An 11,725-nucleotide genomic window follows, 5' to 3' on the forward strand; every position below is an offset into this window, starting at 1 on the left:
GCAGCGCCGGCCGGCTGCAGCCACCTCAGGTGGATTTCGCCTCTTCCTTCACCCTGGGGAAGCAAGCAGGGAAGAATTCGGTTTCACCAAGCAGCTGGGGCTGTGCCCAAGTGTTAAGGACCAGCCAGAGCTGCAACCTCAACCTGAAAAATGCTGCTTATATGGCCCGTCTTCTCAAGCTTGTAGCGCCAGGGAATGAGGGCTCGGGGTTCTCAGCCCTTCCCACCGAGGGCTCTGCCTGCATCTACAAAGTGGGATGTTCTACACTGGTCAGGAACCCCTGACGAAGCCACCCAAACGACCACGTCCCTCCACCAAGCCCTCAACTTGTGCAAAGCCCCACTGCGGAGACGGGGAGATGCCCTCTCATCGCCACACCACGGGACAGGACTCACCCTTTGGGTTCTGCCTTCTCCTCTTTTGGTTTCTCCTCTTCTTTCTCATCTAGGAAAAAAAAAACCAAAACCACACAGTTGTGCAGCAGGAAGTAACACACCAGGCAAGTTCCACAGAGCTGGAAGGGCTTCTAGCCCTGGCCCTGCTGCTCACCTTTCTTCTCCTCCTCCTCCTTCTCCTCCTCTGTTTTCACGCGCTTGGCTTTCTTAAAGTTGGCAACATTTTTGCGCCCTCCTTCCCCTTCGTCTTCGGAGTCGGAGAATTCTTCATCACAGGATATTCTCTTATCAGAATTGCGGACTGAGCGTGGAGAGGACAAGAGGTTGTTTCAGCAGGTGCAGAAGGCAGGAGACACCAAGCCCTGACTCTTCCAGGTACATCCACACACTGGGATGAACCGGCAAGCCTACGGGAGTCAGAACTGGGCCGCAACAACAGCCCTTCCTCCTTCTGCCTGCCGTATCTTTTAACTCATCGCTCTGAACGGCTCATGCCTCTTATCCGAGATCACACGTACCCCCTGGATGAGGCACAGCACAGCATCTAGACTTGACAGCACGAGCAGGTTAACCACCCTCGCGCTGCGGAAGTCTGTCTGCCAGATCTAAAGGCCGTCAGCCAACCTGGACAGAAATCAGCGGTGCTTTCCCTGCGCAAGACAACTGCTGGGATCAGACCTGACAGGCTCCCAGAAAGGGTTCTGTCATCACACCTACACCACGGGAGCTGGTTAAATCCCCACATTCCAGCTAAGGTTCTCCCGTCATGGAAATCATCTGGCAAAAGTGTCGTTCCTCCCAGGGAAAGGAAACCCATCAGCCCTGCCGTGCTCAGCATCACTGCTTGACCTGACAGGATCAACCGGGAAGGTGGGAACAGATTCCAAGCGCAGGACTCCAGAACAGAGATGTTTCTAAACCATAAACCCTCCTCTCTTTCCCAAGGTAACTCAGGTGAGAGCCCGCACGCTGCTCCAGGCCCCCAATCCTGTTCAGCACCAGCACCCTTGCTCCTCTTCCCAGTCTACACCAGGGACAAGCACCTACTTGAAATGCGTTTCTCGGGATCTTCTTCCTCTTCATCTCCACTCTCTTCTTGAACAGCGTCCTCAGGAATCGGCTGCATCTGGACACCAGGGGCGTGAGGCAGCATGCGCAGGTTCTCAAAGAGGCGCTGCCTACAGCCAGCCAGGAAGGGAACACCCCTGTCAGCACGATGCCACCCCTGGCTGCGAAGCCCCCCCGCAGAAGGCGTCAGTCTCGCGAAGAGGAGCAAAGACTTACTTGATCTTCTCGAGATACTCGTTGGTATTCTGGTTAGTCATGTTGGAGGGACTGATGTGAAGCTTGAAGTCTGGTCCAAAGTACTCGAAATAGTCATTATATGGAAGTTCTGCAGGCAGGAACGGAATAAACACTAAATGACCTCCAGAAATGCCACAAACACGTCGTACTGCTACAGAAGAGCACAACAGGAGCCAAAGCATGGGAGCCAACACTCTGCCAGCCCAAACTCAGACCAAAGCAAACTTAGTGACAGTGCAGTCAAAGCTCACTCAGCAGTTAAACACCATCAGCATGCACAAGCTCCCAGAAGGTCACCTCCTCTCAGTGTACCAGCAAAGCTGCTGGGACCTTCTGCTGGAGGGGAGAGCTACAGGGCGCGAACGCAAACCTGAACAGCTGCTGCACGACAGGGAATCCAAAAGCTCTTCCACAGTAACAACCTGTTAAGGTTAAGTTAACCTGTTTGGTTAAGTCTAGCCCAAACCGGGACACAACCAAAACCTAACGAAACATCTCAGTGTTGCAGCCGCTCCCGCAGCAACCTCACTTCCCTGAGCTCCGTTACTAGAGCGTCATTGTCCCTCCGTCTTGCTCCAAAGCCTCCCCGGGAGAATTACCGTTGGGAATTTCAGTGTCCAAAGCCACAGCAGTCTCGTAGGTCCAGCATCGAGCCACGTTGCGGATGGTATAGCCACCTCCTCCCAGCATCAGCATAGGCAAGTTAAAACTTTTTACAAACTCCACACACTTGGCATGACCTGCAGCAAGAGCAGTGGGGGGAAGGTCTCAGCCTCACAGCAGAAGAACAAACTTGTCCCTGAAACAGAGTTGTACCAGCCACGGCAGCTTGACACGGGCACCGCGCGGTTCCCTTACCTTTGATGGTCAGGTTAAAACAACCCAGCCTGTCCCCCGACAGAGAATCTGACCCGCACTGCAGGACCACTGCACTGGGTTGGAACGTCTCCATTACTTTAGAGATCACCTAAACAAGAATCCCATTGTCACACGCTCTGCACAGGACAGCGTCACAGCAACACAGTCACGTCAATGGCAGCAAGAAGACACGAAGACATCCCTCATGCTCCCGCAGCTGCCAACCTCCTCGTACTGGTAACACTGAGGCTCTTACAGCAAGAAGCCTCCTGATGACAGGCTGCGATTGTTAGGGAGGAATAAGGCCCTGAAGAGTCTCATCACAGAAGACTGAATCAACCTCCCCAAAGAACAGCTCCATGAGCCACCCAGTGACAAAGTCTGCCCCCCAGAGAATCGCTCAAAGCCACCTTCACTCACCGGCTTGAATATTGCTTCGTAGGACTCGTCATCAATCCCGTCCCGCAGCGGGTAGTTGACAGCATAGTACTTGCCTTTGCCTGCGCCAATGTCCTGTGGGAAGCCAGGAGAGACCACGAGTCACTGGAGAACCAACCGCAAGACACAAACTGTGCCCCCAGCGAGGGAGGGAAGTCCAGGGTTCCACTCCAAACGTGAGCCCAGGCTCTGACAGACAAGCGCTGCCCTGGCAGAGGGCAGCAGGAGTCAGTCAGTGGGTGCGTTTGGTCCTCAGTGTCCGGAGAAGAAAAATCCACCACTACGCATTGCTCTGAGCACGCAGGCTCTCATTTCACCGGCAAAAGCCACTCTCTTCCACAGCAATAAAACTCTCAGCCAAAATTCTTGTTCCAAACCTACACAGCAGAGGTGCACAGCCCAAAATACCAGTTTGGGCTGACCGTGCAGTCTAGTAATGGAAGGAATCTATTTTTACTTTAAAATAATACCCATATTTCTACAATTCCATTACCTTTCTCGTACCCAAGTGTTTTATTAAAAAGAATAATTTTGTTTATGCAGAGCAGCTGCACTGGGAAAGAATGCTGCAGCTGCACGCAAAGTCACCTCACCAGCGCCAAACTCTGGGTCGGGCTAAAAAAATACATCTCACAAGTGGGAAACGAGAGAATTTGGATCAGAAAAACGTAATTCCACTAAAAACCATGTTAAAAATAAAAAGGTAACGAATCTTCCTCCCCTCAGAACAGCAGGCTGGCAATGCAAGAAGACGCAGAGTGAACCATGCCTGCATCGAGCGCCACAGTTCACACCATGACTTGTCAACACACAGAACTGACTCACCAGAGGAAACGCCGAGATAAACCAGCGCACACAGAATCCTCCCTCGAACTTCCACCCAAAAAGCTTAGTGAGTGACCGAGCTTAGTCTGCAGGTAGCTGCAGATGACCAACACGCCACCTTCAGAGCTGCTTTTCTGAGCGAAATCCCACCAGAAGGTGACACCAAGACCTTGGGTTTAGAGAGTACAGGCCATGGTGACAGAAGCAACACACCACCCCGAGAGCCGACCACAGATACCTCTGGCCGCAGGAAAAGGAGAGAGGAGGAAACCCAGGGGAGCGGCGATTTTGGTTAAAGCAGTACGACAGCAAAGGGGTACCCGCATCTCGTTCTCACCCGCAGGTCTCCTGTTCCCGGGAAGTATTCTCCATACTTATGGAAGGACACGGTCATGACCCGGTCAGTGGTGTAAAAGGCTTCCTCCACGCCATCTCCGTGGTGAATATCAATGTCAATATACAGCACTCGCTGGTGATACCTACAATCAGAAAGCAGTCAAAACACTGCGTTTCTTCAGAGCAGAACCCGCCTTCGCCAGCAGAGCGAGGGCCCGGGGCCAGTCCCCGGGCTGCACGGCTACCCGGCAGCTCTCTCTCCAGAGCTGCGGAGAACAGAGACGTGCCTTGGTCAGCAGCCGAACAGAACCCCAGAGGAAAATAAGTTGCCTTTTGCTGATCTTTGAAGGCAAACCCAACTTGGTTTATTCAGATGCAGCCAACAGACTGCATCTTTATGTCCAAGCCTCCCGCTGAGCTTTGCCTTGAGCCAAAAGCCGTCATGTACGACAGCTGAGCCCCCTCCTCCCGGGTGGGTGGTGGAGAGAAGGGCCTGAGAGCAAGCACACGATGCTCCGAGCCTTCTGCCTCCTGCACAGGGCCACTGCTGGACAAACCCCCTCAGGAGAAAGGGCACTGTGTCCCAAAAGAGCTGATAAAGCTCTCCTGGGAAAACACAGCTGAAAAAAGGCAACAAAAAGACAAGACTGGGAAGGACGCGCAACAGAGTCCTGCAGAAGGGACAAACAAAGGGGTAACCGGCACTGCCCGTACTTGAGGAGCTCCAAGATAGCCAAGACGATATCATTGACATAACAGAAGCCAGAAGCCTCCGACTTCTTAGCGTGGTGAAGGCCTCCCGCCCAGTTCACAGCAATGTCTGTCTGCTGCTTGTTCAGCTTCACAGCGCTGGCTGTAGGGAGAGAATTACAAAACCTTAGCAGAGAGCAAAGGCCTCAGGAGAGAGACGGAGGGGTAAAGCCCTGGTCCCTTACGATCACATCACTGCTCATGTGTGCTCCTGGGTACGTTACAAGGCTCCAGCCCCAGGGCAGAAAGCACAGACTGACTTCAGAGAACGCCGCAGCCAGCACTGTACCTACTACTGAACCCCCTTACAGGAAATAAAGGCTTCTAGAAGTCAGTGTGGGAGCAGCAGCCGCAAAGCTTTAACGCCTGTGCACAGGAACGGTTCTGCAACACCCGCCTTTCTGTAACAAAATACTTGAAAACAGTGAAAGCCCCTTAAATGTTCCAGTTTTCCGGGAGCTTACTGAAAACTTTTGGGTTCTTTTCTGCCTCATGTCCTGAGACAGCAGCTTCTTGTTAAAAACAACAGAAAAAGTCACCCTGTTCTTTCTTTTCCAGGTTATGCCTGCCCAGAGCAAGGTTTTTAGAAGTTCTTTCCTCTGTAAAGCTCACGTTCATGTTTTTTATTAAACCCCTGTTGCTGCTGCGGTTTTGTGTTAACTCGATCGCTGGCCACACTGTTACACCTCTCACAGAGTCCTTCACACATCCAGAGACGTAACCCGGACTAGCGAAGGTGTGCTGAACAAACGCAGAGCGTCTGCAATCTGCAAGGCTTCAACTATCCCGTGGGAAGAAATCTGGATCTCATGATTAAGGAGATCAGAAATAGGTTCACAGGGCTTCCCTCCCTCCACCTGCAATCGTTTATTTCCCAGACAGAACCACGTTACGTGCTTCTGCTTAAGGGAAAAAGGAAAGAACACACGACTTGTGAGCTTACCAACGGAGCCTCCAGCAGAGAGCTGACAAAACTCAAACAACCCATCAAACACGGGGCAGTCTTCCCCAACATTGACTTGAAAAGAATAAAAGAGAGTTAGTCAGACAACATGATAAATAAATGGCAAAGCTTTACCAGTGCTCTGGTTTTAAAAGCTCACCAGATAAGCAATGGAAAGCTGCAAACAACGAAACGCTCGGGCAGACAATAAAACATGAAGGTCTCGACCTGAGAACTGCCTGCTGAGGCAAAAAAGGTTGTTGCTGTAAGGAAAGGTTGGGGGAAAGGTTGTTGCTGTTTCTGACTCATAAGAAAACAGGAAAGCAGGTCCCAGAGGTTCTGGTGAGGGTAACACACCATCTACCAGGGTGTGCTACGGGGGATACTGAAACCAGTTGGAAAATGAGGGGGCAGAGGAGATGCTATCGGTGAGAGCTGGGTAATACCAACACGCGTCCGCAGTGGCAACGCCAGTGGCGTTCACTGAGTTCACAGCACTCTGCTACGCTCCGGGAGCACACGCTGGTCACTGAGGGCACATGCAGGCTGTGCAAAACAGAGGCCAGCACCCCTTGCTACCCACCACAGGCTCCCCTGCTGCCGTGGCACCCTGCCTTCCACAGAGGAAACGGTGCTGGTTCTGACCACGGCGCTGCCGCTGAGCTCCGTTACACAACTCCACGGCCAGCAGGAAGGCTCTTGCTCCTGTCTGCTGCTGTATTGCTGACGAGGAGCTGAGAAAGCCAACAGTGCCAGTGCTGTGGAGGATAGCGGGGAGATGGGGAATAGCGGTGTGTACTGGACAAGAAGCTGTTACACTTTGTACGTTCCTTTTCCTTCACAGTCAGTTTTTACGTTCTCAGCACTACTGTCGTTTTGGCCTGGATATATTTCCACTGTAAACAGTTACTGTGTTTATTTTTAATCGTGGAAGAGGAGCCTGGTATTGAATCTAGATTTTGCAAGATTTGCTTTTACAAACAAACAAACAACAATGGGTGGTTTTAACAGGGTCTGTAGAATGTTTCCTTCTGTGCTGCATGAGAAAGGTACACACAGCACAGTTCCTGCGGCACAAGAAACGCGCCAGTGCACAGTCTCCACAAAGACTGTGTGATAAGGGAGCCTGAATGGTCCCAGTTCGGGACAGGGATCTCCGAGAACGACAATACCCATCAGGGCACCCAGAAGGAAGCAATTGTTCCCGCCTCCCCGTTGTTTCAGCAGGGCACGGCAACTGGCAGAGGGTGAACAATCGACTCAGAGGTGCTTGGAAGCTTTCCCTCTTCAGCAAGGAGAATTTAAGACCCCAGTTTCTGCCACTTCCCATTACAACAAATTAAACCTCTCTCCCTTTAGGTTCCAGAGCAGCCCTCCCAAGGCCTCAAGCAGGCAACATGCCAGTAGTGGAATGAAATTAGAGACCATTTGTTTTCCTTTACTGCCCCTCAGAACTTTGTGGGCAGCACTGATGGTATTTGAGGGCATCTGCCTGCTCTACCTGGCAAAGACAGGAGCTGCCGTGTAAACAGAAGCCAGTTGGGCTTTTCCCCACCAGCAGACTGACAGCAGCCAGCACTGCTACGGGGGGATTTTAGTAACAGGGCTCAATCCCTTGATGATGGGCATAAAGCTCCAGCGGAAGATGAGAGGCACAGACACTCCTTCTTCCTTGCAGAAGGTGGGTGAGGAACTTTGTGTCTGGGGGAGAGCAGACAGAGCGCGCCCAGCTTCAAAGGCAGAACCATCCTGAGGGGAATGACAGCAGCCCTCCCTGCTCGAAGGGAGCACTGAAGCACCACGCAGGCTACAGAGACCTTGGGAGCAGCAACCTTGTCTCTATCGCTCATCCCTGCTGCGAGCCTCTCATCCTAGTTCTCCAGCTACACGGAGGCCGCTATTCTGCGGGTCTCGTTGAAGACAAGATTAATTTTCATATTTTGCCTCCTTCAGGTAAAAATAGTTCTGTGGAAGTACAGTACAGAAAATGTTGACTACCAGAGAGAGCGGAGTGGGTGTTCATGAGCTGTAGCTGCTTCAGGGGTAAACAGTTCGGTTCGTGTAAATATGTACTTTGGTACGTGTCATCTGGTGTACCATTGACTGCGGGGAGCCTCTCGATGGATATTACTCAGGAAGCAGAGTACACCCATTCCTCTTACACGCTTGTGCCTTAACATCCGTCCCCTTCAGCTCCCACCAAGTGCCTCTACTTCAGACTCCAGGGCCATATTTCTTCTGAAATGGAGATTACACTTACTGCACCGACATGAGCCCCACGGGACTTCTTTCTGCTCTCAAGGACTGCAGCATGCAAGATTCAATGAACCTCGAGCCTTCCCCACTGTCTATACTTGCTAGAAAATCTTGTTTGCTGCAGTCATTGGCAAAGAACATCAGCTCAGAATTGCAGAGAGATCAAAATAAAAGGTTTCTGTAACATTAATGTCACCTTTAAGAGCCTTTCTGTGGGCTGGAGAGGTTAGAACAAGGGATTAGCTCACAAAATCACCCCTTCTAACACAAAGTAGACACTTATTATCACGTATCTCAACCCTCCACCACTTCCAAACTGCTGTTGCCCTGAAAATCCTTCAGAGTTACTGGAGATTTTGGGCCCAGCTGATGAGCTGGGGTTTGTTTTAAATCACACAACCCCCTCCCACCTCAGCACCTCTGGTTAAAGATAAGCAATACCACAGAACTCATCGCTGGAGCAGTTCAGTCATCTCTGAGTCAGCAGGGCAATTTAGAAGTGTTTCCATCAAAACACACGACCAAAAAGAGACAGCCAGGTCAGACAGAGTGTCTCCCTCAGCTCTTTTGGTATAATGGCTTTAGAATCCCATTTAAACTGCTTGATTTAGCAGAAAAATCAAAAACAAAGTCAGGAGAAGACAGTTCCCCATGGTTCTTCCTCCTCTTTCTCTCACAAACCTCTAAAGCTGCCCTGGGATTCCCAGAACCATAAATGTTAATGCTGGCAGGAGCCACCGCGCTCCCTGCATCGCTTACATCGCTGCATCTGCTTGCTGTACTCAGACATGTTGTCTGGGCGAATAGATCGCAGGAACTTGATGTAGTCATCGCTGTGGTACTTGGTCATTTCCTCCGCGTTTGCCTTGTGAGGGCGCTGCAAGGACAAAAAGCAATCATGGTGGGGTCTGAAACACTTCACTCTCCCTCATCCCCATTTCCAGTCTCGGGTTTGCTCCCAGGAACAGCAGAACACTCAGCACAGCAGCATTAAACAAGATAAACTTATGTTCAAAGGCAAGAACAAGATAAACTTCTTTTCAAAGGCAAGAACGCCACTACCAGGGACTGCAATGTATTACATATCAGACAAAGAAAATACTTAAGTTACAGGAAGAAAAGCAATTTTCCAGTCTCCGAAGCTTATCTGAAGAAAAGAACATCTCACTATGAGCAGAAATACATCAGCACAGTGGTTTTTTTTTCCCCCCCTTTCCTCTTTGGCTCATCAACAGAGAACTTATGAGTCTGAAGCATCAAAATTAAACCTTGACACGTAAACTAAGACCTTTCATCCACCTTTCTCTTTGTGAGCAGCCCTCCACTTACATAGATCTCCATCTTCCTGTAGAGACCATAGTTCAGGAGCAGGTTGTGGGTCATTCGGATCCTGTGGGGTTTCATTGGATGTCCTTGGCCATAATAGTAGTTGCCAACATCACCTGGGAGCAGAAAGGATTTTGTTACAGCTGGGAAATCTATGGATCCCTTCAAAGAAAGTCAGAGCCAAGCCACGAGAGCCATCGGGTCGTCTGTCACTTTATTTGTCCTTTGGCAGTGTGTCTGTTCCCAGGGATTCAGTCTCCCACCTCGTTTGCACAAGTATCCCCATGGATTCAGAAAAGTTTACCCTAGACTCAAATTTAAGACAGACATTGGGAAATTAGGATATGGCCAGAAAAGGAATTTTTTAAAGCCAGTTCTAGGGAAGGCAACCCAGGTAGAGTCTGAGCAACTACCATCATGCTGCCTAAGTTAAGAGGAGGCTACTCAGCCTCTTGGAGCAGGAGGAGCTCCGGGCACCACATCCCTGAGCCCTCGCTCATCCAGCGCCAGCTCTCCGCCCTCCTCGCCAGGCGGTCCAGGTCCACAGGGAGATCCCACCTTTACAGAGCTCACAGGTGTCACCGAGAAAAGTAGCCGCACTCTGACAGAAACCCACCCACCACGAGGCGGGCGAGTTTAATCCCAGCTCAGACAATGACTCACCAGACAGCACACGGAGCCGCTTTGCCTCAGTTTCTTACTATTTACCCAACAGAGATGAGATACTAAGCAGCTAATTCTGCCAACAAGCAAACACCAGCGCAGCCGCCACTTACAGCTCAATCAGCTTCACCCTTTATGATCGCTCAAAACCCTTCAGAAGAATCCCAGTCCCTACCCACCGCGGAGGCACCCGAGGAGCTCTATCCTGCGGGCAGCAGCGCTAACAAACCACCTTCCTGCAAATCCATCTCCCCACGCGGAGTATCCCCCACCCAGCAAACACCGAGCTCCTGCCGCATGCTCCCACAGTGGGCAGTGGGGGTTTCCCTCCTCCTCTCCCAGGGTACTTATCTTCATGAAACTCACAGAAATTTTAATTTTCAGGTTTCTGCCTCCTGGCTGAGAGGCTCCAAAGCTGCTAAGAGCAGGAACCGTGCAGCACTATCACACAAACCACGTTTGCTCGGGAAACCAGACTGAAGTTGTTCGTGTGGTTTTACAACTCCCGATCTGTTCGGAGAGCAGGAGACCCAGTCCGGTCTGGCTGGTGACTCACTTGGGAGTATTAATATTTCATCACCAGCCTTAACATTCAGGAGAAGCTGCTACCTCCTTGCAGCTCACGTTCTTCCTCCCACGGACATGGCCCTATTTTCAGTCAAAGTAGAGGCAAAAGGTGAAAATTCCACACCCAAACATCTCTGCCACTGGAGTTCACCTGTCCATGGTGCAACAGAGAAATGGGATGTTCTCTGCGTGAAGGTATTTTATTGGGGCGATGATACAGTAAAATCAGGTTAAATCAAGCTTTGGGGAACTCAAGAAGAGATGCTCAAGACCCCATATGGAAAATACAAGCACGAAACTAGATGAAGCTTTGAAAAATCATCATCATCTTCACTTCAGGCTGTCAGTGAAACGCCCCAGGCAAACCCTGCGCCTGTCTGTGTTCACTGAGCTCAACACATCCCCCACGAGTCCTTAGAGCCGCAGAGGAGCAAGTCTGCTCCTGGACATCGGGGCATGTTAAGAGGCACCTCGTCCTGCCCACGAGGGTTAAGCAAGTCCCTGAACCGGGAGCTAATAAAGGGGATGCTACTGTTCAGGTTCAAACCCTCGCACAGACCCTCAGCGCCCCTCAGGATTTCCATGAAGGACCCTTACGATACCCAGTTACCTTCTCCTCATCCTCTGCATCCACCTAGACCCTTCCTCACGGCTCAGGTTCCTTCCCCAGCACCAGCTGCCCTCCCACCATCTGAAACGTGTGGCTCAAGGAAGACCCACACTAAAACCAGCTCCCAGGGACCCCCCTTCAGGGAATCGCTGCACTAGACTGAGCTGTTCTGACCTCCCAGCACAGAAAGACCCCAACAAACAGGCCTCCCACGGAGTAAATTAGTGAGGGCAGCTACAGACAAGAGCGCGTAGCGTTAACTTCATGTAGCTACCGTGCCATGAAGACTTCACCTCTGCTCAGCATCTTCAAACAAAACGACTGGTTATCTCACGATTAGGCCATCGTCACCTGCCTCTAAAGGTTTTAGCTTGCTCACAAACCAACAGGCTTCTTTGTGAACACGTTATATCCCAAGGACAGGAATAACCTGGACATAGAGACCGCTTTTTC

General features: G+C 51.1%; 1 protein-coding gene across 1 annotated transcript; it reads right to left on the reverse strand.

Annotated features, from left to right (window-relative positions):
- Nucleotides 1-25: 25 nt before the first annotated feature.
- On the reverse strand, nucleotides 26-9,543 carry HDAC1 (histone deacetylase 1). Its single transcript, XM_010131291.1, has 13 exons — nucleotides 9,436-9,543; nucleotides 8,866-8,983; nucleotides 5,851-5,925; nucleotides 4,872-5,010; nucleotides 4,159-4,300; nucleotides 2,979-3,071; nucleotides 2,559-2,667; nucleotides 2,300-2,440; nucleotides 1,680-1,788; nucleotides 1,443-1,573; nucleotides 550-696; nucleotides 396-444; nucleotides 26-53 (listed from the first exon to the last, which is right to left on the reverse strand). Exons 1-13 carry the CDS (start codon nucleotides 9,508-9,510, stop codon nucleotides 26-28), a joined length of 1,356 nt encoding a protein of 451 aa, XP_010129593.1. The 5' UTR covers nucleotides 9,511-9,543.
- Nucleotides 9,544-11,725: the final 2,182 nt, after the last annotated feature.

This window comes from Buceros rhinoceros, unplaced genomic scaffold (genome assembly GCF_000710305.1).
Source record: "Buceros rhinoceros silvestris isolate BGI_N320 unplaced genomic scaffold, ASM71030v1 scaffold36622, whole genome shotgun sequence".
Taxonomy (NCBI): domain Eukaryota; kingdom Metazoa; phylum Chordata; class Aves; order Bucerotiformes; family Bucerotidae; genus Buceros; species Buceros rhinoceros.

Excerpts from the sequence above, each read along its gene's own strand:
- HDAC1 (XM_010131291.1), bottom strand. The coding sequence starts at position 9,510 with ATGAAACCCCACAGGATCCGAATGACCCACAACCTGCTCCTGAACTAT. Across the intron at positions 5,926-8,865 it reads CAGCAAGCAGATGCAGCGAT|TCAATGTTGGGGAAGACTGC; the intron begins GTAAGCGATGCA and ends ATTCTTTTCAAG. Across the intron at positions 1,789-2,299 it reads GGACACTGAAATTCCCAACG|AACTTCCATATAATGACTAT; the intron begins GTAATTCTCCCG and ends TCCTGCCTGCAG.